At 37.5% G+C, this 13,770-nt stretch overlaps 1 protein-coding gene across 1 annotated transcript in view; it reads left to right on the top strand.

Moving 5' to 3' along the window:
* The window catches only part of LOC135690980 (uncharacterized), a 109,864-nt gene extending 96,187 nt beyond the window's left edge, over positions 1-13,677 (top strand). The window contains exons 39-49 of the mRNA XM_089116004.1: positions 2,911-3,147; positions 4,386-4,598; positions 6,454-6,855; positions 8,040-8,201; positions 8,529-8,687; positions 9,576-9,746; positions 9,877-10,038; positions 10,364-10,485; positions 10,882-10,940; positions 11,587-11,720; positions 12,050-13,677. Of these exons, the coding sequence (XP_088972130.1) occupies positions 2,911-3,147; positions 4,386-4,598; positions 6,454-6,855; positions 8,040-8,201; positions 8,529-8,687; positions 9,576-9,746; positions 9,877-10,038; positions 10,364-10,485; positions 10,882-10,940; positions 11,587-11,720; positions 12,050-12,597 (2,369 nt within the window). The 3' untranslated portion in view covers positions 12,598-13,677. The remainder of the gene's footprint in view (positions 1-2,910; positions 3,148-4,385; positions 4,599-6,453; positions 6,856-8,039; positions 8,202-8,528; positions 8,688-9,575; positions 9,747-9,876; positions 10,039-10,363; positions 10,486-10,881; positions 10,941-11,586; positions 11,721-12,049) is intronic.
* The last annotated feature ends 93 nt before the right edge of the window (positions 13,678-13,770 follow it).

Here is a 13,770-nt window from a genome sequence, read left to right as displayed (position 1 = left end):
TGTCAACTAGCGGAAGTTATGACGTTATGATGTTTACAAAGTAAAGTCTTCAAAAAATTCTTCATTCTCTTCCTCCTGTTCCTTGTCCTTGTTCCTTTGGCAGTGCATGTTCTGTGCACACAAGATTTGCTATAAAGCATTTGCATGAACTGTTTTGACAATGACATTTGCTGCAGCCACATTTAACTAGGCTAAGTATAGCCTGTGGTGCCATTGTTTCTTTAGTTGTGTATGCAACATAGCTTCCTTCAGCTAGCTCCCAGCCATTGACAAGTGGATCTGGCAAGTCACCGACACTTCGGTCACTCATAAGCCATGCTCGTGCTTGACAGTGTGCACGAAGAACTGCTTGCTTGAATGCACCGATTGTTGGACATAGCTTCTCGGCCTGTGCCGATGACCGTGTGAATAGATACCACCTTGGTTCAGACAGTCTTTACCTGCAGAGCTTTAGGGCAATAAAGCTTGCAGATAAAGATCTGAAGGATGTCAATTTTTTGCAAGGGGCTGGCACTTTGAATGCTTTCTATTGTTTTTACGATATCATCATTAACTTCTCGAAAGCAATTCCACCACTGTAGCTTACCTTTACCAAAGGACCTTCCTATAGTATCACAGCCTGATAGTGCATGCAGTGACAGAAGTGCCTCTGATTTCAATGAGCCAAGGTTGTTGTACATCGACTCTTTTTTATGAAGTGATGATCAATCCATGTAAACGTGCTTTATCATGCTTGGTTTGAAAGGTAACAGCATGGTGTCATTTTCATTTTCATCTAGGCTGGCGTAGATGCTATGCCAAACCATCAGTGCCTCTTCATGGTTGTTGATGGGTTCACAGCTTATGTTTCCTTCTGTAACATGATTTGCATACATAAGATATCTTATGTTGGATGCCTTTGAATACTCCCAGCATTTTCCTGCAAACAAAAATTGGATTGTTATCATTGCATTGAACATAAAATCGCTTGAAAATAGTAAATAGAACTGGTTGAACTCACTTAGAGGCACATTACCTGCTAGGTATATTGACAAATCCTGTTTCACTTTCACATCATTGACAAAGCGATCTAATGACATTTTTATAGGTGTTTTATCTTTTACAATGAAACGTAGATTGCTTTCCATCTTCCCTCGCCTGGCTGTTGTGGCATTTTTCAATGACCGTTCGTCGTAGAAATCGAAAACAACTCTTTCTTCATGCGATTGTACGCAAGTTGCATTAAACGGTGAATGAAGGCCTCCGAGAATCCCTGGCACGTGCTTATCTTCAATGATTTGCATTTTCGACTGGCGGTGACAACCTTTTGAACTAAAACCATTGCGTCAATAATTGCTATCTTCTTGCCGCTATTGCTTTGTTGCGAGACAAGATATTCTTATGAGTAGTTATATGTTAGCAGTTCAACAAGTTTAGACTTTCCCCCATGACCTGGATGTAGGATTCCTCCAGAGTTCATCAAGCTACGCGGGACAACATCTAGCTCGAAAACTCCTATTATAGTCTTCATGTCGACATTCCTGCTTGACCTTGCGATGATTGCACACCTTGAAAAACCGAAAACAATAATATAAGCTTAGCTATCAAATCTTTAAACATAGCGACAAAATTATATCATTTGCAATTTTCAATTTATATTAACTATCATTTACCTGCTGAAAAACTCTCTTGGGCTTTTTAATTCAATCACGGTATGCTCTACTTTCTCTAACTTCTTCTTGTTTACATTGCATGCTAGGTGTAAATTTAGCTTTTTCATTGGTGCCCAAATGCTTACGCCACCCTTTAACCTTCTTGAACAAACAATTTGTATGCCTCCGCCAACATATCTCTTTTCACTTCATCTCCAAAGAGTTGATTGGTCACAAAGTTGCGCAAATTTGAATCTTCCCTGACGTCAAAGTTGACATTGCAGGCCGTTTTGTGTACGCAGAGGTCAGTTGATGATGGGCTTTGGCTTTTCCTTCATCAACGCCGCATGACTCTTTAGTATTTGCTACAATTTGAGCAATAATCGGGGCTGTTTAGAAGAATCTTGTGAGTGCATTTTCATTTCTCGAAATGCCCATCAATACCTTCTTCAATCTTCAAGATCTTGTTTATCTGCTCTCCAGCATGATCCCTGCCAATAGCCGTAAAAGGGATGGATCATGCCCCGAGGCTGACATTTTCTGAAATTACAACACTGATTTTCAATTCTTCATGATTTTTTTTTATAAATATAGCAAGGAGCAAGACAGCATTTAGCACAATTTAAAAGAATTGTCTACGTATTGAGCACATTTCAACTTATCCCGCATAGTATCTAGAATGATGTCATTATGACGTCATAATGAGAATAAGATGAAATTTTTGAAGTTCCAACATTGATTATGAAATAATTCTTTGTGTAATTCAGCCTATTTCGGCCTAAATTCATAAGAATTGCCTAAATATTCTATACACTTTGCCAAAAACCAGTAAATGTACAAAATGACATTATTTTTTTGACATTTTCATCAATTTTCATTCATTTTGAAAAACATCAAAATGACATTTTTTGAAATTACAACATTGATTTTCGGAGTACTCGTAAAATTTTAAATAAGAAAGTACTAAGCATGCAAACTTTACCAAAAAGTTGAACGTGAGCTCATTTTCCGACTCTACATTCCTGACTAAAGTTGAAAAATCAAGTAATTTGATTTGCTTCGACACAAATTTTAAGCCGTTTGATGACGATAGTTGAAATTATGCTGAATTATAACTCATTTGGGTTCTGTTTTTAAATATTTGTGTATAGAATTTAATTGATAGATAGAAAATCACGTTCTCATGCTTCTATGATGCTGTCTAGTCTTCTCGGGTGCAAAGATGAAAATAGGCTTTACTTCTTATTCCCTAGATGAACATTTTAATTTGTCTTTTTAGACAAGGAGCCACCAAAGGTCTCTAGGTGCCCAAATGTAACCCAAGTGGTAACACCAAACAGAGTATCCGTTGTCACATGGACAGAGCCTATTTTCAGTGACAATAAAGTGGTTGCTACCATCAGAGCTTCTCACCGTTCCGGATCTTTCATGGCTTGGGGAGATTACATTGTTACTTACGTTGCAAGCGATGCTTTTGGAAACTCTGCATCCTGCACGTTTGAGCTTCACGTCATGCGTAAGTTTACACAGTTGACAATTACACATTTTACTGTTCAGAGGCCGTTTTGTTTCTTTTATTTTTATAGAGTTTTAAAACGTGATGTCACAAAAATCCTATTTTTTAGAATATTTGAATTTTAACTATGTAACATAAAAATCCCCACCAAGTACTTCCTAATATGCAAAATCAGTCAAATTTGTCTAAAATTGGTTGAGATATTGCTAATCAAAAATTTTAAGTTTGCTAAAGAACCACTCATATTTGGGCTCGGTTTTTAAAGTTGGGAAAGAGCCAGTATACATTTGGCCATGTATCGACCCATTCGTAAATCATTTGACTGATTTTGTACCTTTAGAAATATTTCATGGTAACTTTTTATATTATCTTGTTAAAATTCCAAAAAAAATTATTCCATCATTTTGGGATCTAAATTCAAAAAATTGTTATAATAGATGTTATGACGTCTTCATTTTAGAAGTCTGTTTGCTGCTTTGCTGTACTGTTGTTGTTGTTATAGTCTTTGTTGTTGTTTTGTTGCTGTTTTATACCATAATGTTGGTCAGTGGCGTCAACATGGTGCCCCTCATTTAGCCATCTTCAAATTTTCCTTCAATATTTCGGAAATATGCCAAAAAGTGAAAGAGTTCGGAAACACGCTGATCTATACCTAGCACTCTAATCTTTTAATCTGTGGCGTACCGAAAGACCTCCGAATGAGAGGAGAGGCGTAGTCAATTACTGACAAGACGCTGTAGAGTATCTACCAGTACTTCAAATAGAGGATGCTAATTTTTGTAAAATCTAACAGTATTTTGTAGTATTGCTGTAGCGGCTGTATCACCATACTGCAAAACAATAATAGCCAGGAACGTCATTACTGACGAAGGTTTAGAGTAGGAAGGGAAGATTCTTGCTCTCTTCGAACCGACTTATCGTGGATTTTTAAACAACGTCTGCCTTTGCTATTATAGGGTTCTTTTATGTAAATTGTCCTTTCTTGTTAGCTATTTTGCTAGGGTGCCTTCGAAGCCCCTATAAGTTGAAAATTCATTTCGGCGCCCCTTATATTTGATAAGCAGGGGGGCAATTGCCCCCCCCCCTCCCCCCGCCATAAATCCACTGACGTTGCTGCCATGAAAATTGGGTGATGAAGAAAAGTTCAGTTTTTGCTTTTATAACTTTTTTGACACTTGTGCAATGATAACTTTTTTATCATATAAATAAATTTGACATCCTTTTTAATTATCTTTCAGGTTTCAACTGTCCACTCTTAAATCCCCCGCTTAACGGAGTTGCATTTTGTGGAAGCTGGGATTATGGAAAATTTTGTGATGCAAAATGTCATCCAAGCCACGCATTTGCAGTGCGTTACCCTCCATACTATTCTTGTGGGCAAAGTGGAACATGGAGTCATGGCCCACCGTCATACCCAGATAACCCTCAGAATTTACTACCTGCCTGCGCAGGTGAGTCGAGCTTCAATTTCTTTCAGGAATCCTGTCGTTAAACAACTAATATAAGGGTGTGGGCAAACTCAAATTCACTAGAAATCCCGCTCGTCCTTGCGCAGAAATTCCACTGTAATCCTTTTTTTTCATTTCATTGGGTACAAATCAGTCTAAATACTGTTTTACAATTGGCCCTGCAAAAACTACTTACAAAATTAAAGAGTTATATGCTAAAAAATTTACAATGAAAAGAGCGGAATATGGCTAAATCAAAGATGTATAAATTTTCATTAATACACCTCAATATATAAAAAGGATTATTTTTCCTTGAGTTTGGACCTGAAGGCATTGATCGAGGGAGGCATTTTTAAATCGAGAGTGAGTGACCCAACGATACGCAAAGGATTTCTGGCCATTCCCAGTTTTCAACACGGGTATTGCATGGTCTATTTTAGAGCTTTTTGGATGTACCCCAGAAAATCTCACTACTAGGTCACTGAGATTTTTAGGTGCAAGAGAGTTCATAGATTTGTAAACCATAGAACCTGTTCCTTTATTTATCAGCTTTTGTACAGATGGCCAACCAAGTCTCTGGGGCAAAGGAGCTGCAGATGCATCAAAAGGGCTATTTTTAATATTCTGGCGGCTTCATTCTGTAATTTTTTGAAGCATCTCTAGCTTTGAAACACCACAAGAGCTCCAGACGGAGCAACAGTAGCTGAAATGTGGCTCTATGATACTGCTTTATAAATTTATCAAAGTGCCAGTTTGAACAAAATTTCGCGCATACTTCAATCGAACAATTGCTCTAGAGATCTTCTTCTAATGTGACTTTCCCAAGTAAGGCAATTATCAATCACGACTCCGAGATATTTTGTTTCGTTTAATAGGTCGATTACATCGCCCCCTACCCTAAAAGAAGGAAGTGTGCTAAGGTTATTCTTTAGCTTTTTAATTTTTGGCTTAGAGCCAATTATCAAAGCTTGGGTTTTGACACCATTAAGGGTAAGCTTATTGCCCTGTAGCTATTTTAAATGTGTGAAAGCTCCTCGCTGACTTCTAGATCCAGTTTATCACTTGTATCAGAAGAAAACGAGATTGCTGTCTCGTCGGCATACATTGTTGCCTTAGCCTTTTTAAGAGCAAACGGCAAGTCATTTATGTATAGAAGAGAAAGATGAGGTTCTAGGCACGATCTCTGTGGCACTCCGATACCAATATTTTCGATGCTGGAAGTTGAGCAATTGACTCTACAGTACTGCTTCCGATTATCAAGATACCAACTAAACCATTTGTGTGCATGTCCAGTAATCTCATAAAATGTCAATTATCTAAGAGTATTAGATGATTAACCGTGTCGAATGCATGCTTGAGATCTATGAAGATCATCGCAGTATACCTCCCGTTGTCTTTGTCGATGTACCAATCACTGGTTCCTTTTAGCAGACATGTCACAACCGAATGCAGAGAACAAAATCCTGATTTGTGAGAAACTAGATACTTGTGCTTATTTAAAAACTGGTATAACTGATCATATATAATTTTTTCAAAGAGCCTTGACGCGACCGGTAAAACAGAAATAGGACTGTAATTAGATCGGTCATCGGGCTTGCCTCCTTTGAAAACAAGGGTCACGCGGGCTATTTTCCAACTATCTGGGAAGGACGATGAATATATGGATATATCTCGCTACCTTTATTGCTGAAGTCCGTAGCTAAAGCTTACACTTAATATTGAAAAGACCATAGTTGATATTCCTGGAAAATAGGTGAATTACAACACTAATGTGCCTTCTGATCTTTGATCTGCTTTATGACTTTTTAGAAAATTTTGCTTACTCGTTGATATTATTTGAATTGTCCTTCTTAAACAGCAACTTCATCTGCAACAACAGCAACGTCAAACCGAGTAACCTATTCAGCCAGCTCATGTAATGCACAGTTCATGGCACAATTCCGAAGAGAATTTGAAGCCAAAATCCAAACGATTCAGAAGTATTTCCCTATTTGTGGATCTAGCTGCGACTTCAGCCAGATAAGCATCAAATGTGACGGTGTATCGACACGGCGAAGAATTACAGTAGATTTCCCGGTGAACACCACCAGTGGAGAGAACTATACACAGCAAGTTCAGAGTGGTTTTAAAAACGGGCAGTTTAACATGACGATATCGGTCAATGACGTCACCATCAATTCCACAAACAACGACCTCAAAACAACTGTATCTATAAAGTGTCCCCAGGGAAGCATCCTCCAATCTCAGAATAAAAAATGCAGTGAGTATTCCATTATTGACTTTGATACGGACATAGCGAATTTTGGCTAGGAAATTAAATTTTTGGATATCGTTTTCGCAACAGAGCCGTCCTTCACACTAGACTTCAGATTAGATTATTGCGTTCCTGATACTATTTCTATTGTGTTCCAGATCGTTTCATTTTGAAGATAGAAACAAATTACAAAAAGTGTTTCTTTCACTAACTCACCGAGAATCTTCTTCCAAAAAACTTTTTTAACTCCTCACTTAAATTTATACCGACGTTTATGAATTCTCTGCTATACGTGAATTTAGTTTTATTTGATTATTGACCCACCTATCTGCACACCTTTAACTACACTGGGTACCAGACTCACTTCATGTAAACAAGAGAGTCTGGTTCAGTGCGCCGGGACCTCGTTCCGGTGAACTTATTTGAAAGAACTTTAGTCGATTTAACAAATTGGAAACTAGGCCTGCGAAACCAGATTGTCGGATTAAAAGACCAGGCGGAAAATAGGGAAATGGTCGCCCGGGAGCAAAATCTATGAAACCAACTGCTTTTAGTCAATTCAAGGGTGCTGATTTTGAAAATCGATGTTGTACGCAAATTTTTGAAGGCCATCAGCTTCATTTTTGTGTTTGAAGTCTTGTTTTTGCGTATATGAAAGTAATCAATTAAAAAACAGTTCAAATAGAATTAAGTGAGTATTAAAGTTAATTAAGCATATTTTTTGTGCATAAATGCTTAAAATTGTATTATGGTCTGTTACGGAGCCAAAAGACTTGTTTTCACGAGAAAATTGCGTAATCTTAAAATTTTTATCTATAAATTAACATCTAAAAGCTTAATACATCTTTTGCTGGGACTAATTTTTGAATTGTCATCCGAAGTAATTACGCAGCGTTATCAATTATTATCAGATAAATAACACTAACCAAAAAACAACCGGATCATCTAAACATAGCTTAATATTTTCAAAGTTCCTCAAGATCGTCCTCTGAGTCACTACACACGACACTCTACGCTATTTTAAACCCTGACGATAGAATCCTCATTCATCCAAATCTATCTACTAGGATGCCCAACTGAAGCATCAAACCGCCAGCTTGTCTTAAAAACCTAACGATGTAGTTTGCATGTAGAATATGAAGCCTAGGCATGTCATTTGTACCATTAAACTATTTTCTCCTTTTTGTTAGTTGTTTGCCCAGCTGGAACATACCACAATGTTTCAGGCAACGAATGTGTCGATTGTCCTCTTGGCTCATATCAACAGATGGATGGTTTGACCAACTGTACAGCGTGTCCTTTTGGAACTACAACATTCAATGTTGCTTCCAATCACAGCTCTGCCTGTAAAGGTTTGTGTCCCATTTTTATCGCGAATAATTGAATTTTAAAGTAAAATTTTCTGACAGGTGTTCAACTTTGTTACAATATTTCCTTTTTTCCATACTTTCCTACTCGTCGCACTTTAATTCGACATAGTGCTATATGTAGAGTATACACTCTAAAGTTGTATACTTACGCACTTACAACCCTTAATAATTCTTAATAACAGATTTCCGTAGAATAATATTATAATAATGGTACTTCTTGACACTGCGCTGCTACTATTTCTACATTCATGGTCGCAACTCGAAACCAGTTATTTTTCAATTGTTCTTATCGTTTGTTCTTATCTGTAGAAATCTGTACCGCTGGAAGTTTCTTTAACATGACTGCAGAGAGGTGCCAGCTTTGTCCTAAGGGATTCTACCAGGAAAATACTGGCAAAATGCAATGTGATTATTGCCCTAGTGGAAGGTCTTCTAGTCTTGGAGCCAAAAATGTTTCTGAATGTGTAGGCAAGTATAAATTAATATATTTCTGAATGTGTAGGTCTTTTTTGTTTAAATCAAACAAATGATAGCTTAGTTTGTATGATTTTGCACGTTAATAGGTATTTCAAAATGCTCTGTTGGGAGTTATAGTCAAATTTCAAAAATTCAAAAAATTTTGACGTCATCATTGCGATGTCAGATTGAGTTTTAGAGTCAGATCGAGGCTAGCTATTTTTGGGCAGGTGAGCAGAGGCAAAGGTGCTTGATATGAATACTTTTCTCGTGATAAGAGATATAAACTTCAAAGATTTTTGTCAAGGATTCGTTTCAAATAAGCTTTGAATGTGCCAGGATTTTGCAAAATCATTCAGCCACTGCCAAAAAATTGTGGGATTTCAAGATTTCTTTTCTAGATTTTAAGAGTTCTTTTCAAGATTTCAAGATCTCATAATTTTTTCAGCGATTTTAATGTTTTGCCGAGATATCTTAGATTTCATGATTGATTTGGAAGATTTTGAGACTTGGGCAATTTTTTAAGAGATTTTAGAGATTTTCAGAATGCATAGAAACCGAAAGTCTATAGGCCATCTCGGAGTGATGCCATAACACAAGTGGGGCGAAAATTGCAGTAAAATCAACGGCGGCCTATATCATCGAGATTTGTAAACTCTTCTGTAGCTCATTGTTAATCGGCGAAATTCAGACTTGTATTCTAAAAGTATTTTTCTTTATTCTTAAGAAGTTGAACGGCCAAAAAGCGGCCTCTATCTACCATGAATTTTTAGCTGTTTTGCCCTACCTGAGGGATTGAAACTTCAATCATGGCGTCGCGAACTCCGAGATGGTCTATTCCTATTTGTTCAGGTTAGGCTATTAATTATAATTAGCTAATCAGTGCATCTCATCGTACAGTGAAATGTGGCCTAGGCTCTGAGTTGATAACTGGTGATGCATGCCAGTTGTGTCCTCGTGGAAGCTACAGGGACGCTGCGAATCAAACGAGCTGTGTTCCTTGCCTGGTGACTGGAGGAGTTACAACAACAACATACATTCTAGGAGCTAAAAGCTCTTCATCTTGCAAAGGTATTGATGTTTTATAATTTCTTTATCATAATCATTATGACATTTAATGAATTCCGTGAATTTTATATTTCTGCTATCCTAGCAAGCCTTAAGCAAGCTATCACAAATCTTTTCTGTTTATACGTTGTAGCTGTTTGTCCACGTGGAAAAGAAGTATCAAAAGATGGCATGAAATGTATGGCTTGCCAAACTGGCTTGTATAGGGAGAATCTGCTTTTGCCGCATTGTATTGCCTGTACAAGTGGAAGAACAACTAAAATGCCAGGAAGTGTTTCATCCAGCAACTGCATCTGTAAGTATGTTATGAAACATATAGTTTCAGTAAATGTTTTATCTATTTTTCTACATATATATTCCACTCAAAAGTTACACTTACATTTTATAAAAGACACTGCATACAACAATAGGCTGCTATATCGTTATTGTTAATTGAATTGAATTTATCTTGAATTGAATTGATTCTCGTCTTCAAAGTTTGCTACAAGAACAAAGTGATAGCAAAACGATACGATACAACTGGACGCTTTAGGCCAAGTCAAAATTTATCTTAATGTGATTAATTATTATAGTTATAATGACAAGAATGATAATTACTGGTTTGATTTGAATTGGTACAGCTCTGCAAAACACAAAGAAGGAAAGTGTAGGAATCCGGTTCACAGTAGAAGTTTGGAATTCCAAGCTGTCAGATGTCAACAGTTCAGAATTCAGAACTTTGATATCAAAGATTTGTAAAGAAGTGAGTATACAAATCAATTGCTTTAACCTTACAGAGCTTAGCAAATCATTAAAAACCTGAGTCCTGCTGGTTTAATGCAATGGCTGTAATTACACACGAAACAACTGATCTCTCCTTTCTGACTAAACCTGTGAAACCCTTCTAAAAGCAGAGGAATCTTTTCAAAAAATGCAATATGAAACGAAAATGCATCATAAACTTTGAACTTAAATGCGGTCATAATGAGCGATGACCAATGTATCACAACTGAAAAGATTTGATGATGCTCAAGTATTTGTCTCCCTGATGATCAAGCCCTGTGAATTGTATTCAGCAAGCAATACCATTGGGCCTGTATCATCGAATATGTCTGAAACCATATATTGACTTCATAAGCCTATGATATCTTAATTCTAGGTAGAGAGAATTTATGCCGCCGAAGAAGGCTTTATGTCTGTCAAAATCAACCAGTTCAGGTTTGTTCTGCTGCTGTTAGTTCCTTGTTCGCGATATAACCACAATATGACAATAATCTAACAACCATGAGACCATAATCTAACCACCATACGACCATAATACGGCTACAAAGTACAATACAACTACAACATGACTACGATACGACTACAATACGACTTCTATATTGCTTCGTAAATTTCAAGATTCTAATGAATTATCAATATTATCTATTGTCTGAATTGTTATAAAGCGTTTTTTTACCTTCGTTGTTGTGTCGTGAATGCTGAAGAAGCAGCAACGTGATTGGCAAGACTGCTAGCCTTTTACTTTAAAGGAACTTGAAGCTTCTTAAGTATTGCGTTAAACTACAGCTGAAAATTGATGAAATGGTAGGGTTGTTAATTTCCCATTAACTGCTGATTTATACAAAACGTTTGTGTCATTTAGAATAAGGATGTAGAAAGCAATTTTGTTCATAAGTATCAAAGTTTACTTAATCAATAGATACTGAATGTTTCAATTTGCATCGTTGATGTATCACCTGAATACCTTAAATATATAAGGGTTGGTAAAATGTCGCTTCAAGTATAATGTAAAAATGGCTGCGTTTAAAATGCCTGCCTCTTATAAGAAACAGCGTTTTTTAATGTCCCTTGACGTCAACAGGAATGGAAGTGTCATAGCCTTTGCCGATTTGGTCTTCTCTACATCATTGTCCGACCCTCTGGACAAGCTCAGTAATGCTATCGCATCCGGTTCTGTTGGACCTCTGTCAGTTGATTCTTCATACAAAATTGTTGGTAAGGTCCTTTCCCTTAACCTCCAATATCAAGTTTTATTTCAGTTTAAGAATTAAGCCTGATTTGCTAGCCAGTCTTTTGTATCTCCCTTCCCTTTAATTTGCGTCAAGCTTTTAGCTATACCTGTAGATAATGTAAAGCTTTCGACTCTCTATGATCGGAAAGTGTATTCTATTAAGAGAAAATCTGTTATAATCATTTTTTCTCTTAAGCTTGGTTTTCATTACAGAAGATGTATTTGTTCCTTCTGGGGTACTGGATACATTAACAAGGGACAGCAGTATGTCTTTTTTGCACGTTAATCTTTTTGTCTCAATTTGCCTCAACAGACCACTGTAGACTGGTTGGCAATTGTGGCGCAAAGCAAGAATGCAAAAGCGATGCCACCCACGGATACTGTGCCTGTATTCAAGGTTACTACAAGCCGTCTTCAGTATCAACCTGCGAGGTCGACTGCAGTCCCTCATTCTGCTTAAACGGTGGCAAATGTGAGCGTGGACCAAACTACAGGGTTTGTAGGTGTGCCAGTGGCTACTCAGGCAACAGATGTGAAAAAGAAGGCAACAACGTTGGTCTGATTGTAGGCTTATCAATGGTAGGCTTGCTTTTAATTATCATTATTGGAATTCTCGTGTGGAAGAAAAATCAACGGAAATACCATGTCAGTACAGGGATCCAGCTTGATGACACAGCAAGTGCGAAAAAATTATCTGACTATCCTCTGAAGACATTTACGAATCTGAGTGCTTATGATGAAGTGCCTTATTCAAACAAAAGCACTCAATCTTCTGTGCGAGTACTCTCCAACAAGGTAGCCGTTGACAGTGAACATGCCGATGAACAAGATGCCCTGAAAGTAGACGAGAAAGACGTTTAATGGTTTTACAGACTTACCAGCTGTCTAAAAGGCGACTATTATCAAAAGGAAATCATTGATTTACAAATTGCTACTTTTTTCAATCAGCTTTGGTTTATTTTATCTAGCAATTTATTTTTTCTTTGATCTAAGATCGTTAAACATTTTGTTAAATTTTTTCTTATACGGTTGGACGTTGTTTTCTACTTACTAAATTTTTTCTACATTTTTTGCTATTGGTTGATAAACTGTTCAGTGGTTAGATATTCCTCTTGTTTCCTCATTGACGTTCCTAATACCTGCAAAGAAATCGATCAGAAAGTCCAAGATGCGTTAGGAAGATTTGATCCATCAAAGAGTAATTCCATTTAATAATTTCTGCAATTCACCGACAAAACAATTCAATAATCTGCAAAAAAAGGAACTGAAGACAAGTTTTGTCCGTTTTACTTCCATGTTTTCCTTGCACCTGGGACTAGGCCACGTGCTGAAACCTGCCTAACACGGAGAAATGCAACAAGTTTGTAAAGAAAAGCATGTTTCCTTCACTACTGCCTTAAAATCAGGGGCGTATTCAAGAAGCAGTGGCGTAGCCAGGGTTGGAAGATTGGTGGGACAAAGAGAATAATTTTTGGTGACCAGACCCCTATGATTTTTGAAAAACACCCCTTTTGTGGCATTTTCACGTGGCAATTTCCCTTTATACAGCGTCATATGTAGCGTTTTGTGGCTGACCATATTATCGACCAGAGGCCGTTGCCTAAAACAGCTGGGGTCTGGGGACGCTGTAAGAAGCCCCTCAACGGGTCCAGGGCAACGCCTTGGTAGGGGTCCAGGGGGCGAAGCTCCCGGAAGCTTCCGGGATTTTCTCATTTCTGAGGTCTCAAAGTGGCTTAGAATCCTTTGATTTCTCTTTCTGCATACATTATTAGAGCAACACAACCTGTAGACTTTAATTTTAACTTGTTTATTGGGAAGTGCCAAACAAAAAGGTATCATTAATCTAAAACGAGAATTTAAAACAATGAATAACAATGTCAAACAATCTTATAATAAACAACGTTCGTAGTTTTTTTCAACAAATATTACTCCTCCCCAACATTTTCTCGCCGAGCTTAGACCAGATACAAAATTGATCCTGCCGAGAACTGGGGGCGTGCAGTGGCGGCGCCAGGGGGGAATGGGGGACGTAGG

The sequence above is a fragment of the Rhopilema esculentum genome, chromosome 4 (genome assembly GCF_057945365.1).
Source record: "Rhopilema esculentum isolate cy_ngs chromosome 4, ASM5794536v1, whole genome shotgun sequence".
Classification (NCBI taxonomy): domain Eukaryota; kingdom Metazoa; phylum Cnidaria; class Scyphozoa; order Rhizostomeae; family Rhizostomatidae; genus Rhopilema; species Rhopilema esculentum.
The sequence above is the reverse complement of the archived record's forward strand: the minus strand, read 5'-3'. Positions and strand labels throughout refer to the sequence as shown.